Source organism: Chanos chanos, chromosome 13 (assembly GCF_902362185.1).
Source record: "Chanos chanos chromosome 13, fChaCha1.1, whole genome shotgun sequence".
Classification (NCBI taxonomy): Eukaryota; Metazoa; Chordata; class Actinopteri; order Gonorynchiformes; family Chanidae; genus Chanos; species Chanos chanos.
Window position 1 is genome coordinate 7,127,811 of NC_044507.1, and position 22,527 is coordinate 7,150,337.

The 22,527-nt window shown below is 41.9% G+C and overlaps 1 protein-coding gene across 1 annotated transcript in view; it reads right to left on the reverse strand.

Moving 5' to 3' along the window:
- The window catches only part of lrriq1 (leucine-rich repeats and IQ motif containing 1), a 31,950-nt gene extending 9,632 nt beyond the window's left edge, over nt 1-22,318 (reverse strand). The window contains 21 exon segments of the mRNA XM_030790580.1: nt 2,313-2,483; nt 3,084-3,172; nt 3,326-3,373; nt 3,618-3,661; nt 4,347-4,436; nt 5,403-5,522; nt 6,195-6,369; nt 6,709-7,131; nt 9,747-9,917; nt 12,739-12,832; nt 13,277-13,350; nt 13,813-13,940; nt 14,965-15,158; nt 15,640-15,790; nt 16,982-17,134; nt 17,466-17,927; nt 18,573-19,021; nt 19,417-19,473; nt 19,860-20,081; nt 21,083-21,197; nt 22,181-22,318. Of these exon segments, the coding sequence (XP_030646440.1) occupies nt 2,313-2,483; nt 3,084-3,172; nt 3,326-3,373; nt 3,618-3,661; nt 4,347-4,436; nt 5,403-5,522; nt 6,195-6,369; nt 6,709-7,131; nt 9,747-9,917; nt 12,739-12,832; nt 13,277-13,350; nt 13,813-13,940; nt 14,965-15,158; nt 15,640-15,790; nt 16,982-17,134; nt 17,466-17,927; nt 18,573-19,021; nt 19,417-19,473; nt 19,860-20,081; nt 21,083-21,197; nt 22,181-22,318 (3,568 nt within the window).
- Between the last annotated feature and the right edge of the window lie 209 nt (nt 22,319-22,527).

Here is a 22,527-nt window from a genome sequence, read left to right on the forward strand (position 1 = left end):
CCTCAAGTGGACTGGACTGCAGATTTAATGTGAAGACTCTACACACAACAGACGGTTAATACCAAAGACTCAACAATTAGCCCCACTAAAACCCAAACCAGAGGGACAGAGCCGAGGGGGAAAGGTCTTCACTGTCATCTACTCCTAAAAGGTCTTCACCGTCGTCTGGAACATTTTTATATCAAGTTTTAAATAAATCTCAATTATTCTTTTCTAAGTCATTTAAATTACAGTGTAATGATTTTCCTTCATATTTTCATTTGTATTAACACTGGCTGTGATTCTGAGCTTTTCTACAGATTTCTTGTCAAAACCTCAGTGTTGACAATATCACAGCGCATAGTTGGGAGAAAATGCAGAAAACATCTTACATTAGACTGATAATCGTGCAATAAAATGCTAACGTAGCAGGTCCAGACTATGCATCTCGACGACAACGAACAGGACGCGAATCATTTTTTTTTTTAGATTCATTTAAACAAAAACAGGCTTAAAAGTCCCTCTTCTCTTACATTCATTTTACAAACGGAATTCTGAGGACAGTCAATATGTAAAACCTAATGTCCAAATGAACTCAGTTTGTCAGTATTAGTAAAAACATATACGAATTCACAATAAACCATTCTGTAATTAGTTTTACATGTTAATCACGCAGTCACATAGCTAATGCATAGCTTATATGACCTGTGGAAGTGGATGACAGATGACAGATGACAAAAAGGTTCGGGATACTGGGGCTTGGATTTATGTGTAAACAGTCCTAACACAAACTCACAAACGAGACCATCTCCGAATATTTCACACAGGACGCTAGTGAAACCAGTGACACCAGACTGGGTTAAAAAAAAAAAACCCCAACTATCTGGCTCTTCTAATGGGCTGAAATGTTCAGTAGGCAGAGGAACGTGGCTATAAGTGGTATTTGCTAAACGGATCAGTCAGCCCTGTGTTAGAGGGAGCAGGGTCGGGGTCTGGCCGCCTGCTGCTGTCCCCTGGCGCTGACCTGTGGAAGGCACCAGCGCCAGCCCCCCCTGGGACACTCAGAGCCCCAGGCCACGAGCGGCCCGGCTCTCCCCTGCACTCCCCGACAGGGGCTTACGTTTCAGCCGCGCCGTCCAAGCCCCCTTCTGGAGGTGATTAGCCCCCCGAAGCCGTGACAGATTCTTTCCGAGATATCCGACTCGCTCGTGTTTATTTTATCCGGAGCTCTCTCTTTGTGGATGTGCTGGACATGAAGTAAGCCACTTGAAAATGGGTATCAGTTTACATACGCCAAAGAATCGGCGGAGGAGTCACAACACAGAGAGGGCGAGAGAGAGAGAGAGAGAGAGAGAGAGAGAGAAAGAAAAAGATCTCTGCATGAAAGGAGAAAGTCTTTCCCCTTTATTCGGACTGGTATTTATCGTTACTCACCAGATGGAAGAGAGAGTGAGAGCGAGAGAGTGAAAGAGAAAGGGAAAGAGAGAAAGAGAGAGCAGAGTACCATATCCCTGTATCTGTTCCTCTCAGCATCTATCTATCCAAACCCTTCCAACACTGCTACCCCCCCCGCCCCTCCACCTAAAAATCTCTCCACTACCCCCACCCTCCTGAGTGGGACTCTTGGAGCAGTTCGAGAGAGAAGCTTCTCTCTCCAAGTCTGGAGCCTCTCAGAGAACTACCTCCCCTGCACTTAACTTGATTTTACACTTCAGGTCCTCTACAAAGTCCTCTTGAAATACAATCATCTTGTTTATTCTCAGTTGTCCCAAACAACTTAATAGACGACTATTTACAACCCGTCATGTGCGTTCAATTTCGATCGGGCCTTTCAGTGTATTACACGCAATATAGATCCAACATGCCGCAAACACTCTCCCCTTTCCCTGCCACGGCTTTGCACCGTCTGTGTCTTGAAGAGCTTTACTCTGTGGTTAGCTGTCTTCGGGATTCAGGCAGATTTTAAACATTTGATCTAAAGTGGGGTGAATCAAGACGTCTACCTTTCAAGCTATGCTTGTACTCAGAGGGTTTTCCTCTGGACCTCTGCAGGCACAGCCTGGTTGCCATGACTCCGGAAAAGGAGTCAGTGGGTCTGAAACACAGACAGGTAACAGACGACAAGCTCCCTGACATGCAAACCCCCCCCCCCCCCCCCCCCCCCCCCGCCCCAAAGCTCTGTGACACTGTGGCCCAAAACAGTTCAGGGGCAGAAACCACAGTTTCACTTTGCATTAGGCGAAGGAGCTCTGCAGATCCCCTGTGCGCCCGGCCTGCGTGTCAGTGGGGGTGACGTGATTGGATTTGTGGCATCAGAGGCATGCTCCTCTGACTCTGATCAAAGCTGGCCAGGGGCAGCCCCACCAGGAACCTGGAGAGGGGGCCACCGTCTCTGGCCGTCCTCTCAAAGCAGAGCCAGTGAGGTAAGCTTCTGCTGCCGCCGCCGCCGCTGCCGCTGCTGCTGCCACCGTGGCTCCCGGTAATGAAAACCGGTTCTAGGCGCTCTTAAGAACGGGCCTGTGGAACCCGGAGTGGTACGGAATAGCTATTTCCTGTGAGCGACGTTGAGTTGAGACGAATGGAGCGTGACAGGACACGGAGGGAAAGAGAGAGCGGGGGGGGGAGTGCTGTTCAGTGTTAGTTTGGATTACACTTCAGAGAGCAGAAAGGCACAGAGCAGTCATGGCACAGGCAGAGTGGAGAGGTAAAGGGAAAAATAAGAACAAAGCCTCAGAGACGGACGCTATTTCAGGAAGCACTTCTCTCTCTCTCTCTCTCTCTCTTTTTTTTTTTTTTTACTCACCATTACAGCTCTGTCCTAATCCATAATCCAGCAGTTGTAAACTGTCAAGAGTCTCCGACATCTCGCACAAAGAGATTTAATGACTCTAATGCGTGTTTCTAAATAAATTATGGGGTCCATGGGTGCGGCAGAAATAAAGATAGTCGGGAAAGTTGTGTGCGTGTCCTTGGTTTTTGCACTTAAATCGATGAAAAGACGCAGTAGAAAGTTTCTCACACACACACACACACACACACACACACATACACGCACACACACACACACACATACACAGAAAGACACAAATTAGCAATATGCTTACCCTGAAACTTTCTCTGTTGCCGCTTGCATGATTTCATTTTCTGAGCTCTTTTGAGAATGAGGAGAGCGGTGGAGCTATTGGAGAGACCCCTGAGACATGGATGAGATCACAGAAATTGGCTCAATCTCATGTCAATCTCTCCTCAAACAGCAAAACAGCTCACACGCAAGTAAGACAACACACAACACGTACAAATTATGGCTTTTACAAACCCCAAATGCCAGCACCGAGGAAAGCCTTACCACTCTTTCAGGATTTTCTCAGATCTCTCCGAAGCTGGGGATTTTATCCTAAAATAAGTTAGATGAAACACAAACCAAGAAAACAAATATAAGACCAGAAATTAAGATGTTACCTTTAGTATTTCAGACCGACCATTAGTAAAACCAATTAATTCATTTTCTTTTAGTACTATATTATGTTGGGGTTTTTTTGTTTCTTATTAATTTGTTTTTGTTGTGATTTGGCTTTGTTCTAATTACCTATTGCTCCTGTAAAGTGAAAGGTCTTCCTCCATCGGTGGTGTTCTTTCACCTCCTGCCCAAGCTTGCTTTGGTTGCCACGGTGATTTTGGTGGGCTGTTAAGCCGGACAGGCAGAGGGAGTGTCACCTGCAAAGTTCAACAATAACAACCAGAACAACAGTTAGGCTTTAGTCAAATCACAACCTCTGCTATACAGACTCTTATGAACACAAGGGTGGTGCTGTCGCCCTCACACAGAGACACGCGTCATGGCCAAAAAAGAGATATTTTTTTTTCCTCAGGAAGTGTTGTTGAATGTTAGCGCAGTCAGAAACTACCGCTGGATGTAGGCCTATAAATGTTGTGAGTCACTCTGTTCACTGTCACGACGGAAGCTGCCAATGACACACATGTCATTCTCTGTCTCTGGCGGGGGTCAATGAAACTTATTGCTCCAACTTATCTCACGGATCCTTTTCTGCATCTTATTAATGAAAAGGAAAAACATCATTTGAACGATGTACACTTCAGAATTTTCAAAACCTCCTTTTCCAGCAGCTGCACCGTCTCAAAGTGTAGCTAGCTACTGCGACGTTGAGGCCCAGAGACGGAATGCTCTGGAGAGCTCGCGAAGAAAAGCACTGCTTTGAAAAATGACATCTGCTAGCGAAAAGAGGAGCTTGAAGCCTCCTAAAAAAAGTAATTGTGTTTTTGGAGGTAATAAATTTAGAGATTAATCACTGAAAGAGTACCGGGACCGCGCGGACCCACAGACAGAGGGAGGGCGTCCACGCTGTTACCTTTGGCAACGGGCGCAGTTGGGAAAATGGCAGCGTTCCGGACGGTGCGTCATCGGAATGCAAGGTTATCCAGTCTTTCTCCAAAGCCTCCTGTTTAAAAAATCACAAAGCAGAGTAGAACCTTCAGACATCTGAGATGAAAATTCATGACATTTAAAATGTTTTGTTTGTTTGTTTGTTTTTTGTATTCATTCGTTGATGAAATGCATCTTGTTGAGTGCTATGTGCCTTCAAAGAAAGTGGTTCGTATTAAACTAAAAGCACTGAACTACAAAAGAAAAAAAAAGTTTCTTTTTTATCCAGGGATGAAAGCTTTCTCTCACGCCTCCTTCAGACCATGCCAGCAGCTGAGGACATACTCACTTCAAGGAGAAGCAAGCCTTTTTTTTTTTTTATTAATGGTAACAATGGAAATATTTGCATTTTCTAATTGAAAACCGATGAGAAACTTCAAAAGTATCCACTTCTTTAAAAAAAAAGTTTGAATTTAAGAGCAGAGAGAACATCGCTAGAACATCACTGAAGTTTGCAAAGAAAATCTTCCATGAAATAAATGATCGAGTCATTTCCTGGGCTAAATATAGCGCTTGATCGGGATTGCGCGGAGAGACAGCCGGATCAAGTAAAACAGATTATGACAGAGTATCAAAGGAAATTTTAGGCTGTTTAAAATTGCTTTGATTTAAAACCGCGCTGGTGAGATACAAACCGTATACCTTGAAACCAGTTATCGTCCAAGGCCTAATTGAGGTATTATGTGAATTAAGCTGAAGTGGATTTTCCATCATTCAGTTGAGAGTAAATTGACTGGATAATGATCAGTGACATGAGAGTACGCGAGAGAGAGAGAGAGGGGAGCGATTACCGCGCGAGGCAGGGTTAGCAACTCACTATCTTCTTTCCTGCTCATTGATTGCTCTACGTCTACACATAATCACTGGTGACAGGTCTGTGCCTTCCCAGAGGACTACAAGTTAAATGGCTGTCAGCGCACCGATCCCAGCCATCCGTCTCCAGCCTCCAAAACGTGACAGAGAGCCCTGCCTCCGTTCCTACCTCATCAAAAACGAATCCGTCCATGTCCACCTCTTCAAAGTCCTCGTCCCCCTCCGTCAACCGCGCCGCGGCCAGGGCTTGGGCTAGTTTCTTCCGTAATGCGTAGCCCCTCCAGACAGCCTAGAGGGGTAACGCACAGAATCATGAATCATTCTCCAACATAAATATTGTGTGTTATCCCATTAGGAAGATAAAACATGTTAACCCCTGTTTAATTGCCCCGCGGTCTGCTGTTTGAACTTTCCGTGACTCAGGCGCTACAAGACAAATGGAACACCGGGACGGTCCTAAATCTCGAAATTCCCCCGCGGGACGAAAAAAAAGTAAGACTTCAAAACTGAAGCGGATCGGAATCTCAACGCTCCCACTTCTGCGAAAAGTTTGGGATCTGATTAATCGTTTTCGTTTCTCTCTCTCTGTCTTCCTCGGGGACCCATAAACCACTGACAAAAAAAAAAGAGAGAGAAAAACCTTTTTTTTTTCTTTTTTTTTTTTATGCAAGTTCAGTGTCAAGTAACTATAACTGTGTCTGTAACAACTGTTAAAGGCTATGTAAAACAGGCTGAACATAAAAAAAGAAGCAAATGGATAAATATTACGAGATAATAGTCAACTGCCTTGAGTACATCGCTGTACCTGAGCAATACCGAGGATGCTAAACCTCATATGTGACCCAAACTTGAATGACTGTATGATGTTTAAGCATGATCCCAAGTTTCAGAACACTTTTTGATCAGTAAAACTCAGAGCTGTGACACCTTTGAAATATAAATACAAATAAAGAAGCCAAACCTGAATGACAGTGGCCAAATAGTCTCTGTTGGGAGGGTCTAGAATCACCCTCCTGGGTTTCTCTTCTCTCAAAGGACTACATTTCCCATTAGTCTTTGCAGTTAGGTCCAGAGGCTTCCTCTCTTTTCTGCGTCTGTGCCTTCGCCAGTGCTGCTGGATCACCATTGCTGCCATACTGGATAAAAAAAACACACAGTCAGTACATGTACTGACAATCCCGAATCATATGTGTGAAGGTGGAGGGATTCATGTTAACAAATGTTAGATCTTTTAAAAATCAGTGAAAAAAACATTATCTGAATAATGTACAGATGTAATTTCTTTTACTGATCCATAATTCTTCAAATCAACCGAACAGAGAGTAACCTCTTAGACACTGAAACAAAAAAAAAATTCTGATGAAAAATAACTGTGTGCAAAATTCAACAGTTCAGCAACTGTCAGTTTCCATAAAAAAACAACAACAACAACAACAACAACAACAAAAACAACAAAAAAGACTAACAGAACATACGTTTTAAGGTCCAATCTGGGTAAGACACATCTTCTGTCGGAGCTGTTCACAGCTGTTGCTGCTTTGGTTGCATTAGTGCTTTGGGACAGATTGAGACTGTTTTCTTTGGGGTCAGTTAGAAAGTCAGTAGCAGGCAGCACCGGGTCGGCTTCAGGAGTTGTGTCTGTTAGGTCAGTCATCTGAGGACTGCCAGTCTCCTGTGGTACTGTGTTTAGAGCCTGGTTCTGAACGCTCTCTTCCTGTGTTGGATGTGTATGCGAGGGCCGGTTAGGGTGACTTTGGCTGGGAGCCTGCAGCGTGTGTGTTTCAGTCACACCCGTGTCCCCGTATTCATGAGCGTATCTCTGTTCTTCGGCTAACTGAATAAGCTCAGCACTGTGGACACCAGAGAGGAGCTGGGCATCCAGAGAAGACGGGGCAGAGCTGTGAAACACACACACACACACACGCGCGCACACACACACACACACACACACACACACACACACACACACACACACACACACACACACATTCAACAGAACACACATGAACCACTGAACACATATATTACACACATATTAATGCTATGAGCTGGGAAAACCAAAGTATTTTTTAAGCCTGAACATTTACTCGGTGTCTGAACAGTGAGGAAGTAATCCCAGTCATACTGAATAGTCAAAATGGAGGAGCTATATGTCAGATAATGAGCCCTTTCATAAAGGGGTATTAAGTCTACACAAAGACACCTCAATAGCATGCTAATTAGTCTATTAGCCACGGCGGGTTCCGCTTCCACTGTTTCTCTGACCTGCGAGGTCATCGCTACTGTCACCCTCTGTGAACACTCCAGCCCTACCACAAGCCTAACTACTGGCTAACAATTATATTGTTAGCCAGTATCAGATTGATCAGGATTGGGGAGATTCACACACGCACACACACACACATAGTCCTGCAATAGCTGTCAGCTCAAAACAGCGACAGAACAATTCAAAATAAGTGAAATGACTGGGCAGTTTTATAGACATATATTAAGGAAAGTTGAGCATTAAATTTCACTGTAGAAGTATAGATTCTCCATGGAGAATTCCATAATGTTCCAAATTGGGTTCCAAACTGGTCTTTGTCCAAAACACCATGATAATGATTTAAATGGAAACAGAGTGTGGACCAATGGGATGTTGTCTGTTATGCTATATGTCATCATCGTTATGGGCTATTTTGAAGTAACCCCATCCTTAAGTGTCATAGCGTCTTTTTGGTTTCATTATTCTTTGGTTGTCGAGGTGAGTTACAAAAACGGGCTGCATGTAAAACATTTTCAATAAAGTTACAGATGATTTCACTGATAGGCTAAGAGTGAAGCCAAGTGAAATTCATAGTTTCATGATAGCAAACATGCGCTGACATAGGAGGGGATTACACCATATTTTAACTTTAACTGTTTTCATTTTAGTCACTCTCATACATATCCACAGAGAATTAAAAGAAGTAATTACTGTTCTACCTACTGTAAGTGACAGTGTAAATAATTAAAAGGCTAATTAGATTTCTTCATCAAACAAATCGATGTCAGGTTGGCTTGACACTCAGAATATGAACATTTCAAAGGTACACTGTTGTTACAAGTGTTCAGAGGCAAGCCAACACAAACAAATACTACACAGCACTAGATCTTGTACAAACCCTCTAGTTACTGACAAGCGTAATTAATCTACGAAAGCTAAGGCTAAAAATCAGAGTTGAAACTTGGTATGCAGATGGTTAGAATTTCCACTCTTGGGAAATGTGAGCTACCTAAACAGCAGCAATGTAGATACGTTGGCGAGTAAAAGCTAAGAAAAGGGGAGGTTATGAAAATTCATCCTCTCAGAAAGGCCAGATTACCCTATCACGAACTCCTCATTCAGACACTCTGATTGGACGGCGCGATGAAAGGTCATTTGCATAATGATCAGTGAAGGCCTGTGGTACACATGCAGACAGCAGACAGTTCACCCAGCTGAAGCCCAGAATCGACACTGGGTCAGGTCAGATGTTAAATAGCTGCGGTGCTCTCCGCATAGGGGGTTCCAAAAGGGCCTTTGTCAAAGGGAGGGGTGAGGGGGGGGGGCATCGGTCAAGTCCTCCGAGCAATAAGAGACCTCCGTCTGAACCGAGAGGAGCACACCCTCCCGCTTTTCATCCTTCACGAAATATCATTTCACAGGTCACTAAGACAAGTGCCAAAAAGATAGCTATCGTTGCCTTCATGAGTAGGTGGTCTCCAGCAGTCTGACAGAACGCTATTGTATTGATGATGAGCGAAAGTTACTGATCGTTTCAAAGTTCAGCGAGACACAGAGACACAGAGTATGACTGATGACAACTGATTGATGACTAATTAACGCTGACGTGCACTGACGTCACGGCAACATTTTTATCAACTAATCATAAAATGTTGTGTTCACGTCAAATCGTTGCTTGCTGTTTACACTGCATGAGAGTGGCCTGTCTGGCTCTCTGATTGATTTGTTTTCCAACAGAACAAAATGGGAGACTTAAACGAGATGCCAGTGTAAACAACTCTAATGATTTCTGCAATTTTGTTTATGAGTTATTATTAAACCTGTAGAGCCTTGCCTATCCCTTTATTTTATTTTTATTTGATTAGATCTTGAAACATAAATCTTTTTTTTTTTTTTTTATTGGTAAGATATTGTGTAACCATTTTTTTGGGGTTTTTTTATGTACCAAATGTAACACATTAAACCATCTGGATGTGTATAACGATCAGATCATATGTACTGAGTCACAGAATTAAATTCATTACAAACACATTTTAAATAGCAAAATAGCTAAATCTAAATCATACATTTCTGTACATTTATCAATATTCAATATCAATGTTCTTTCAACAGTTCAAAAGTGTTTATGATTTTTACCTCGTTAAGAAGCAGGACTAGGGCTCCCTTTGCCTATACTATACTGCCTTTCAACACAGTGTTGCCCTCAGTCATCTGTTTAATCAAAAAACCTATCTTTCATTCACTTTGGCATAGACAGCAGAGTCCTACCTGAGCTCCATGCTGTGTTTGTGCTGTAGTGTGTCAAGCTGTTCTTGATGAGCCTGGCAGAGGGCCTGGAAACTGCACTGCAGTGCTGGACCTACAGGGGGCGCCAAAGAAGTCCCAGTCCAATCACCATTCACTTTGATTAAGCATGGCATTGCCTGCAGAAGACAGGACCTGAAGATACACAAGAAGTCCTTATTTTTAAACACAGTTTTAGGTCGAGATTTATTATACTCATGTTGTCCCCATGTGTTAATTTTTTGAAATGATCAAATTAAACGACATGATCAGCTATTGATTCATTACAAAGACAGAGGCTGACTGTACTGCACATGCTGTAGGCTTTAATCAGTCATGATCTGTAGGGGGACTGCTTTGAGGTACCAGTCTGAGGAGACATGAGCATATCACTGCACAAACAAAGTTTGAAATAAATAAAGCTCCTCAGAGTTTTGTAAGAAATGTCAGCCTTGTTCATTAAATTTAACTGCATGAAATAGGTGGTTTTAGATAGTCTTACGAAATTGTCATTATTTTGATATATACTGTCTAGACTAGAAGAGACCTTAGACTCTGCAAACACTGCCGTGGCGATGAGGTTCATCAGCAATTTTGTTTGCTTATTTATAATGTACAGTGTTCCCTTCCAGTGGTATCCTTACGATTTATCGTGATATAACATAACTAGTAATTGAAATTGTTGTGATCTGAAATCGAGAAAATACCGTGGAACCAGTAACACTTTAACATCTAATAATTTTGTCCTGAAAAACAAGAAAAAAAACATAACTTCAGATTCATGCAATCGTGCAGTCTCCTTTGCCAGAGGATGACGTGAAATATTCTGAATTTGCCCGGTACACAAACACAACTAAACAAACTTCTAAAATTGAACGTCATTTTTTTTTTCAAACTTAAGACATTTCTTTTTTGCTCACGAATTCCAAAACAATGTAGCAAAATTTATAATGTTAACATCAACCACAATCACACGATCCTGCCAGTAAACTTGGGTTTCTTTCTTGGTCTTTCTCCAAAGGTTTCCAATGAGAATATTTATATTGGCCAGAAGAAATCAGTTAGCAAATGGGAATAAAACATTTCACAAGTTTGACATCGCAGGCCCGAGAGAGTCAACAGAGCGTCTCTGTGCAGAGTAAAACGATTTGGCCTTTGTCTCGTTTTCTGCTGGCAAAAAGTGATGAGAATGGTCCTGGAAGAAAAGGGTTTTTTTTTTGTTGTTGTTGTTTTTTTTTTTTTGTATTCAGACTAAAGATGTTTTTGTCTGTTGTTCAAGTGATATAACTTCAGACAGTTCAAACAGTGTTGGCCAGCTGATAGTATTTGTGTGTGTTTGTGTGTGTGTTTCTGCCTGTCTGTCTGTTCATGTTTGCATGTATGTGCGTGTATGTGTGTGCGTGTGCGTGTGTGTGTGCACGCACCCTGCTGTATATGTTCGGTGCGTGTAGACCCCAATGTTGCTATGTGTGTGTGCGAAAGCTCATGTTCACCCCTGTTGTCAATATCTATACTGTAACACAGACAGAACGTCCAGATTAGGCCCGGCCTTAATTTAAGTGACATCCGATACATTACGTTTGACTACGATCATGTGATCAAAGGATGTTCTTCTTGGGCAGCATCCACTGCAGTATTACTGCAAAAGCCATGTGTCCATATATCACTTAGTGAAAACTTCCCTGGAAACACATTCTGTCAGAGCAGTCAGATTAATCAAGCCTAAGTCCCTCGCTTCTCTCTGACTAGAGCTGTTCACACACAGTGTAATTCTTTGAAATATCCTTTGGTGCTTTAATTTAGCCTGTGTTATCACTGGCCAAGGATCAAAGAGCCAGGGGAGAGAGAGGGAAACACTGAGGTCTAATTCCATTGTTGGCATTTAGGGTTAGACAAAGTTCAGCGGAATACTAAGATGTGTCGGAATGAACTCCCCACCTGTGCCTCACAAATACAGAGGATGTAAAGACATAAATAGATATTTCAACTGTATTCAAAAAAAAAAAATTTAAAAAAAAAGGGTACACAACGCACTCCTACATTAAAGAAAATAAGACAACGGAATGCAGTTCTGAAAACTGCAGCTGAATATAGAGAGGTCAGTTTAACCAACAGTATGAAGAGCTTCAGGCTATTTAACCAACACAACGGAAAAAATTAAGGGATTACGCATCCCGGCAGAAAACACATCTGTCCAGAACCGTTCAGTGCCAGATATCTGTCATTTCAATGTCGTAGACTCAGTGTTAATGTTTGAGTAACCTAACTGAACCCGAGGTCCAATGACTATCTTTCTATTCTCTCTTAATTCAGTCACTCATTTTCCTCTCTCTCTCTCTCTCTCTCTTTCCCTCTCCTCTTCTGGAAACATCACTACTAACAAAATTCACTTGCATTACATCAGTCCATTCAGAGTCCCTTTAAAAACGCCTGCAAACGACCGTCATTGCAGAACAGAAACAAATTCACTCCAAAAATATTACTCCACTGGGTCAATATTTTCAGAATTATGTCCACTTAAGTCCACGTGCTCACAGATGTCAGTGAGTAACCCAATAGGAGGCAGAGATACAGCGGACTAGCTCGGCTATACGGGACAGGAAGCCCCGTGTTCACATGGAATGTTTGTTCTACCTTCCGTGCCTTATCCAGATCTAGCCAGCGTCCCTGTTCACATTAGCTTCACATTCTGTGTCCAGTACGGAATCAGCGCGGTGGCTCTCAGTGGAATGCGCGCACACGTCGAAGTGCCGGCCGGTTCCAACACAAACCTTTCCGTTAATTCAAGTGGAATTTCCTCTCATTTGTTGATGAGGGATAGAATTCTGACCTGACTGTCATAATCCTACCATCTCTCTGACCGCACGTCGCACGCACCGGGAGTAACGCAGGTTGTCGTTGCGTCTTTTTGGTCGACAATCTGAGATTAATCCGTTTCTGAGATGGTTACGTAAAAAAAACGAGGCTCCTGCTATACCTCCAGTCGGCGTCTCGCTGCAGGGGGTTGTCGGCCAGGTTAAGCTCTTGGAGGAGAGCGCATCCCTGTAGACTCGCACAAACATTCTTCAGCTCTGTGTGAGAGAGAGACAGAGTAAACGCTGCTTCTGCACTTTCCCTCCTCTCCATACAAAACAATAGATTATGCTATTTCATTCCACCATGCCTACAAATCTTAGGCAGAAGCATGGGAATACATGTACCAAATGTTCTCTATGCATGTATGAGTAAAGCAAGAACACCTTCAGAATTTAAGAATTTCAGAGTTGAACAAAATATGTAGCGTGTTTGAGAACAGCGCAAAATATTCTGTCAGTTCCAACCAACAATAAATGAAGAACATAAATGGGAAAAAATCTCATTTAAAAACGCCACACTTTTAACAACGTTTACTTTCTAGTACTGAGCTGTGGTACATCTGTGTCGAGGAAACACAGATTAAACAGTGAAGGATCATTTCTCTGTCAGAAGAACCGTGTAACTGCTCCATACCCTGAGAAAAAAAAGAAAAAACTTACCTGAGAGGCAGTTGCGACTGACATCCAGTGTTTTCAGTGAAACCAAGTCACACAGGGAGGGGAGTTGAGTAATACTAAGGGACACAGTTAAACTCTTATCATTATTAATATCCTACTCACCATAAATGACTTTGTCTTTACTATAACAATGAAAATGCTTTGTGCTAGGAGTGTAATCTAAGAAGAAACAGAAAACAACAAAAAAACGTTTTAAAAACGTCTGTACACACGGCCTTGCAAAGCCAACAAAGAGCGTCATGGACATAAACATCAGCCTATTTACATTACAACGACTGAGGTCCATTTAAAATTCAGAGGCTCTGTTCAGTGTGGGACAGCATATTATCAGTATCTGACGAGCCAGTCCACAATGTCAAAACTACCTCTCTCTCAATCTCTGTACTGCAAATTATGTATTCACATTTCACATTCATATTTCGATTTCAACACATTCAAATCAGTTCCTGACTGTGGAGGCTTAGGTGTATTTTCCAGGCAGGTCGAGGGGTGTCTGTGAGTCTGACTCTGAGGCTGACCTGTTCTGGGCCGCGCCGAGCCGGCGGAGCAGCGGCAGCCAGCAGGCGCTCAGGCCGGCGAGGGAGGAGACGCCGTTGTCGTCCAGACGCAGACGACGCAGCAGGACGTGGTTCCTCAGGACGGGCGGCTTCGCCGGGACAGAGAGCACGCAAAACGGAGCCATGAAGAAAAAAAAAAAAACTCTGATGGAAATGTCAGCCTGTCACTGCTAACTATCACTCACGTCCCCTGAGCTCCTCCAAATACAGACCTCACCCTTAAAGAAGTCAGGCTTCGCCGCCCGGGCGTCGGCACACGCGGTTTGACTGGGTTATTAAATTAAAGTGACGGCAGGGGAAACGCAGACAGGCCAAGGGGACGAACGGATTTTAACGCGAGAAGAATATTAAGGGTGTCTGTCATCACGGCCGGTCTCAGCCTGGGGGGGGGGGGGGGGGGGGGGGGGGGGGGTTAATGATAACGAATACTGTCTCTATCTGCCATGCCAAAGATGTTCGGATAATGTGTATGTTCTTCCAAAACAAACACGGATTAACCCAGCATGAGAAGTGATACTGTCATTATTATGTGTGTGTGTGTGTGTGTGATATATATTTTTTTTTTATATAAAGCATTATTTTTAATGCATAGTGTTAGAATGAGTCGTTAATTGTATTTCGTGCAGTTGCATTCCAGAGGAAGTGAATTTAGGCCACAGTCCAAGTGCAGCACTTATCTTGGTTTCTGTAATACAGCACAACACAAATCTAAACTGATCTGAATATTTGAAACAAATGAACGTCGACTTGTGGAAACCAGCGTATTCTTTTACAACTTCCCCTCATATATAAAATGTACAGACTGAAGCAAAACTACATGTACGGTGCACAGACTAAAGCAAATTGACTTCTCTATAGTTTTGTTCTGTCTCACTTTTATATAGTTACCTCAGCAAAGCCGCTTCCTACAAGGGCTCCCTTCGAAACGTTCATTCTATTTGATTATAGTCAACATGGAAGTTTCTATATGACTTACATTAACAAGACTTTTCTGCATTAAGTATTATTTTACTATCTTTTTTTTTTTTTTCAAGTAATTCACAGTTGTTTGTACTATGTAGGAGCTCTCTCATGTCTGGGTTGACTATGCGAGGCAGTTTCTTTCTGCATTACCTCAGTCAGACTGTTTCCCCTCAGGTCCAGTGTATTCAGCAGGCCACAGCTCTCCAGACCCTCCACGCTGGTCAAGTGGTTATAGGAGCAGTCCAGATGGAGGAGAGTAAACACCTCTCTCAGGCCTTTTGTGCTGATCAGCTGGTTGTGATCAATCACTAACCTCTGTAGCCTCCTCAGAGATCCCAGCCCTCCTGAGAGGAATAAGCACGCCGGCCATATGAGTCAGGATTTAGGCTATGAACGTCCCTGAAGACCGCGCGAGAACCGGGCCAGAGGAAACCAAATACCGACCAAAGACCTAATCGAATTTTATGATGCAGTAAAGGAAAGACCTCATATCTAAAGCTGAGAGTAAATGTCATTTGCAAGGATCTCCTACTTTTATATGAGATATTTATTCATAGCTTCAAACCAGAAACTGTTTCATTTCCAGTAATCAAATCTCAGTTAAATTTGTGTGGAGGTGGCAAAGGAATGAGACAATGCTGCCCCCTTGTGGAAAAATACTATAAGTCTTTGTACTGCGAGCTTAGAAGTCTATTGGGAGCTGGATACAAAAGGCCAATTCAAAACCAGCTTGTGTCTTCTCTGTGTTTTCTAAAAAAAAAAAAAATCATAAAATCAAAAACGTGCTGGAAATCACTTATGAACACAAAGACCACAGACACTTACCCACATGGGAAATGAGGTTGAAGGAGAGTTGAAGGTCATTCAGATTAATGGCTCCATCCAAACCATGGATACTGCATAGCTGGTTCTTACTCAGCAACAGAACCTGAAGGCTGGCCATATTTGTACAATCCACAAATGTAATCGAGTTTTCCTTAATGTGAAGGGACAAAAAAAAAAAAAGATACATGCACCGTGAAAACAAATCTGCAAAAATGCACAGTGATTAACCGGCAGCAGGTTTTCCTGTCAATTTTCTGTTCCCTTAGAGTTAGAGAATATTACTGTAAACGAGCTTACAGTTATTTTCTGATAGCAGCATTTCCAGCCAATTACCACAACTTTTCCAGTAAGTTACTGGTAACACAGACACTAGGAAAAGGAAATGACACAGTTTCAGAGCAGGATCCATGCTAGCAGTGTAAATGAAAATAAATGCCATTTTTACTAAGGCTTCTACTACAGCTACAGTAAATCTGGTCATACACAGCAAGTGTTGAAAAAATACAATAAATGTCTGTCAACACCATCACCAGTAAATTACTCTTCATTTGCCTGTACAGAAATATTCAGTAACTGTTTTACAGTATGAGAGATTTAACATGTAGAGTGTGTGGCTGGTAACCCTGATGCCAGTGAACTTCTGTTTAACTGTATCAGTTTTTAAGTGCTGTATTGTACAGCTACTGTATTTTCAGAGGTGGCAAAAGTAAAAGTAGAAATACTTTTATATAGTCACTCACTTACACTTTACAAAAATAGTCTTCAGTTTAACTCTACTTAGAGTACTTTTTTTAGCAAGAGTACTTCTGCTTTTACTTTTGCCACCTCTGAGAATTTTAAAGACTTAGCTTTAACTTACTATTTTAGAAAATTATGCTTTGCAATTTTTTATGTTCTATGTTATGCTATTTCTCAGACTGTGCACTGAACCATATCATATCATTGACTTTTAAACTTGAGATTCATTCCATTCAACCGACATTATTTTTTTTTTCTTTTTCTTTTGTACTCGCTCTAACCCAAAACGCTTTAGAAGATCATATTCCAAAAACACAGTGCATTCCCCAGTAACTTATTGTAACTAAATTCTTCACTGGGAAATATACCAGCATGCTATTGTAGTTTTTATTTTCTAGTACTTCACACCATTCCATAACAGAATACCAAAAAATTAACACAATAGCTGTTTACTGTTCAAATTGGCTGTGAGTTTAAAACAATTTTTAACAGTGTGCACGTGTTGTCATACATCGTTCAAAGCACACACTGAGCTGTGGCTGTAGGTCTTAGTCTACATTTGTTTTATAAACAATTTTTATTTTTTCATTTGATGAAGCGGTACCTGAACATCTATGTACTTAAGCTCAGCACAGCGGTTAAGCCCTTCTAAGGCTTGGAGAGCACAGCGCCTGACGGTCAGAGACTGTAATCTCTCACACTCAGCCAGAGTCGACAGACTACAGCCAGGCAAGTCCTCCAGCGTAACCGTGGTGACCTGCCATTGACAGAACAGTCAGTGGATAGATATGCAACACTGTAAATTACCATAAAGTATTTAAGTAAGCGGAAACATACAAATGTATTATCAAATGACACAGTATCCAAGTCTAATAGTGCAAAAAACATTTTGCAGCAAGCTCTATTAAATTAATTAAACATTTTTTTTGCTGCCTAAATAAATGTATTATTTTAACAAACATAAACATTCACTTGCACTTTGGAAAACGCAGAAGCCTACGCTCTAACCTGCAGTCCAAAGTATACCTCAGTACGACTGTCATCATATGTACTGTTTCATGGTATTTTGCCCTTGTCTCTGATAGTACCTGTTTGAGGGAGCTCCAGGGCCCACATGCTAGCACAGTATCCACACTGAGTGGGGGCAAGCTGGGCTGAGTGGCTCTCCTGCCTGCCCTCTTCCTGGGCTGCTCCTTGGCAGGCGTTTTCCTCTTGTTCTGCATGGCCAGTTTGAACCAGGGAGTGCAGTTCATCATCCAGGCCAGACGCTTATGCTCCGTGCTGTCAGGCAGACACGTGGAGACCCAACTCTGGATCCTTCCAGCACTCTCTCCTGTTTTACCTGCTTGGTCTGACTCTGAGCCTCCGACATCCATAACCGTCTGTACCCCCCGCCTGCCAGCGTCCGTCTGGGTCTCTGCTTCACCTAGGCCCCTGGTCAGCGGCTCACAGATCGGAGCGGCGGCGCTGGAGGGACAGGTCGGGCTGGTTTCATCGGGCAGGTTTGTCTCTGTGGTTTTAGGTAACCCAGATCCGAGCGAGGCGTCTCTCTGGTTGAGGTCGGCCCGGTTGAGACGGATATGAGATTGAAACCCTGCGTGTGTTTTACGTCTGTCTTTCTCTTCTCTCTCCGTTTCCTTTCTCATCGCACCTTTATTTTTCCTCCCTAAGACGTCTTTCACATGCTCTCTTTCACTCTCTCTGTTCATATCACACTCTTTCATCTGAGCGTTTCCTTTCGTTTTCCTGTCCTCCTCCTCCTCCTCCTCCTCCTCCTCTCTCTCTGTTGCTTTTTCTTTTCTTCTCAGATCTTCTGTTCCCTTTGTGCTCAACTCTTTCTCTATGTTCATTTTCTGTTCTTTCTCTTCCTTTCTTTCTCCATCTTCCTGCTCTTCAGCTCTTACGCTGTAGTCTTCCCTTCTCTTATCCTCCTCATCCCCCTCTCTTTTTCTCTCTTCATCCTCCTTTCTATTCTTTTCTTCCATTTGCTGTCCCTCTGTTTCTCTCTCCTCCCCTGCCCTTTTTTCCACCTTTTCTTCCCTTCTGTGCTCCTGCTCCTTTCTTCTCCTCTCCTCCTCATCCCCTTGTTTCTTTTCATCTTCCTCCTTCTTTTTTCTCTCCATCTCTTCCTCAGCTTCTTTGGCTTTCCTTTCTTCTTCTTCCTCCTCCTCTTTTCTTTTCCTTGCCACCTCCTCTTTTTGTCTTTTTCTTTCCTCTTCTTTCCTTTTTCTCTCTTTCTCTTCTTCTCTTCTTTGCTCAGCCAGTTGGCGCTCTCTCTCTAGACGGTCACGTTCTTGCAGTTTCGCCTTCTCGTACTCAACCCTTCTCCTCGTCGTCTCCTCCTTCTCACGCCGTTCTTCTTCCTCTTTTCTCCTTCTCTCCTCTTCCCACCGTCTCCTCATCACTTCCTCTCTCTCTCTCCTCTCCTCTCTCTCTCTTAACTCCTCTCTGCGCCTCCTCTCTTCTTCTCTCCTCCTGTTAAGCTCTGCCTTGCTCCATTGGCGGGCCAGCATTCCTCTGAAAGCAGCCTGGAGCTTAGTGGCTGCCAGACGGCGTAGCTCCTGCGTTCTCCTCCTCTCCTGCTCCTGTGTCTCCTCAAAGACTCGTCTCTCCTCCTCTAGCTGCTTCTCCAACCTTCTAATCACTTCCTTGAGGAACCATACATCACATTACTAAGTTTATCTAAGAATGTGAAGATTTAAAAGTGATCATAAAAATGTCATCAGTGGAGACATTTAACTACCTAACTACCTAACTTTAACTACAACTTTAACTATCATGTGTCGGTACAGAGTACAACAATTCATTAGCGGAATATAGGCCAGGAATTCCCAAACTTGTTTGTCAGCAAATCCTCGTCAACCCAAATTATTTTCCTCAGGTACCACTTTCAGATTTTAACGAATTTAATTTGACATTGACGTTCCCACCACAATCTCACAAACATCCTGCAGTATTGCGGAAAACTCCCAGGGGTCGCTGAGCCCCCTGACTGGGAAACTATGGTCTATGCAACGGCCTGTTTTCAACATATCCAACTTACCTGCTGTTGAATCAGCTCAAGCTGAAGAGTTTCTTCTTTCTGACCATCTCTGTCTTCAGTTCCAGCAATGTGACACTATGGATAGACCATAACGTTACATAATATTATACTTACAGTCATATTTAGATGTATTAATTTAGCACATGCTTTTACGCAATGTGACTTCCAAGACAGATTATGGCTATAAGAACATCTGTTATTTGTATAAAAAGATCATCATACAGTATCATCTGATATTTGACAGTTTTCTTTGACAAGACGTTAAAGTTACTTTCCAGGAAAAAAAAAACTGCTTGTCTCAAAAGGAATAAACAGAACACTGAATAAAGTGGACAAAAATCTAGACCATTTGGTGTTTAGTCATTCTGGGTTGCTGGAGGAAAACAGGAGAACATTTTTTTTTTGTTGTTTCCTTCAAGATTCCATATACTTACTTGACATGCCGTTTCTATTCTCTGCAGCTCCTCCTCAAATTCCCGGTACCTGAGTTTTCTCCTCTCCTCCTCTTCCCTGGCTAGGTTTAGACACGACTCTCTCTCTTCCCTCTCCTCTGACAGTCTTTCCTCCTCCTCTTGCTGTAGTCTTTGCTCCAGCTCTCTCAGCTCAATGCTAAATTGCCTCTCTGATTCCAAAAACGCATCGCGTTCCAGGACCTCTGAGGCTAACAGGAAGCCAGAATGTTTGCTCTGAGAATTTTATACGGGAATTACAGCTTGTCAGAAAAAAACGTTTTACATTCACTTAGAGTAGTGAACGGCCCATAGCAGAGTAACTACCCCCTGACCTGGAAAATCTGTACTGTATAACTGAAAAAAAAAAAGTCAGTCCAGAGAGTTTTATACATTTTCATAATGGAGCTGAGAAAAATGTCAATGTTGACTGCAGTTCCACAGAATCCATTTGATGACTCAACACAAGTATATTTTTTGATTTATAAAATATGGCAAAGTCATAAACAAATGACAAATGACAAGCATGGTATTAGAATTAGATCAATAGTAAACCCCTCAAAAATATTATAAATTTTGATATAAAGACACATTAGATTTAATAATCGTAAAACATGAATATGTGTGTTTTGGTTCACTGTTTGTTCAGTCTCTGCTATGCTATGCCAAACCATTTTCATCTGTTTTATTTCTGTATGTAACCTGATACGTGTGTTCACCCACTGTCTACTGTATTTAAAGAGCTTCTCCTGTGACATCCATGATATTTTGCAGGTAAATTTAAAGCATAGTCATAAGTATTAATTTAAAATGCAGTCACACCTTACAGTGTAAGGTGAGAAAATAACAGTTTCACCGTGCATGTTCACATATTCATGTAAATGCACCTGGGATGGATCAGTGCTCAGTGCTTAGAATTTTGGCATGACTACCACCTGGTGGTCTTAAATGAAATTACATTTTATTCATTTTTTTTCTTTGGAGCTGCAGTCAGAACGTTTCTGCTGTGAGAAAACAAACAGGCCACACTTTTTTTTACATACGGCTAGTACAAAGCCACAGCAATGTAAAAAATAATGTAAAAGGCAGCATTTGGATCACACTTAATCTCTAAAATAATGAACTATTAAGGATGGATTTAATCTGAAACACGTGACTTTTTTTTCCTGGTTCAACTTTTGTGTGTAATCTGTGATGAGTGACAAGCACTTACCTACATCCTCCTCATGCTGCGCTTTACCTGAGCAGTCCTCCTCATCTCCTGTATCATTTAATCCCACCTCATTAGAAATGGGCAGTGCTACTTGCCTCTCAATCTCAGACATAATCTGAGAAAATTGTAAAGAAGAATTGTACATGACAGACCATAGTAAGACATTACACTTCCAAAGGTACGGTATCAAAGCCTCAAGGACTATGTGACATGATAGGTATGTTTTTAATTACTTAAGAATTTATAAACACACAAGGCCAGACTCACTCTGTCTTTAAATTTTATATGGTCCTCATCAGCATCACAGGCTAACTCCCCAGAAAGACTTGACAAAGAACTTGACAAATCAGTCCTTGAGAGGTCTGAAAATTGAAGAAGAAAGACAGACGAACCAAAGAAAAAAAACCCTTCATGTTGGATAACAACATAATATATGAACTGATGATAACCAGTTATTACTATTTTTTTTTTTTTAATGTACAAATTAAGTCTCACCAGTTCTCTCAAGATCTCCAAGGATCCGTTTCTCAAAAATATCCATTCTGGTTTTGGAAGCTTCAAAATATGCGAGAACTGAGTCCGTAATATTGTCTGGAGGCTGTAGCATATTTGATCAAACATAAAAAAAAATTCCATTGACAAAAGCCAATATTAATCCAATACAATATTAAATAAAGTGCAGTAAATCACATGGATACTATTCTGTAATACAATGCATATAGTTTGGAGAGTTCATTTTTAACAGTCTCTTTGATTGTAGAGATTTTATTAAAGCAAATATTAAAACACTGATTTTTTAAAAAATGTACATATGGATGCTGGGTATGTAATGTTCATTAATGTTGCTTAATAAGTAAAGAATGCTAACTTATTCATTTCTTCATTACTTTTTATACATGTCAGATCTCTCTCTCTCTTTCTCTCTGGGTCAAACTGGGTTCTTTCTTACTAAGCTACACAGACACACATACACGCACACACACACACACACACGCATTTGATTATATGACCTGATTTAGGACCTGCTGACCATTCTCTCTTAACACCAGTTACTAGTCATCACTGCAAAATCTGCCAGGTGTAGGAACGCGTACTAACATCACTATCCTCATCTTCGTGGTCATCAGACAATTTTATTTCTTCTTCTTCAGGCATGTCATACTCGATTTCAGAGGGATCGATGCTCAGTTTTCTGAGTTCTTCATTAATGGCCTGGTCGATTTCACTGGCATCCATTCTGACGTTCATTATGGAGAGCCTTTTAACCATACGATACTGAAGTCGATTGCTGCTCCTGAGTAAGGTTAACCGAGGTCAGTAACCTGGTAAGAGCATCTGCATGATATTTTATTTCTTTATAGAAGAAAACGATAGAATAGTATTAAAGTCTAGTTACTTTTTTCATCTGCGTTCCTGTAGCAATTAGCCTGCCTTTATTTAGCTAT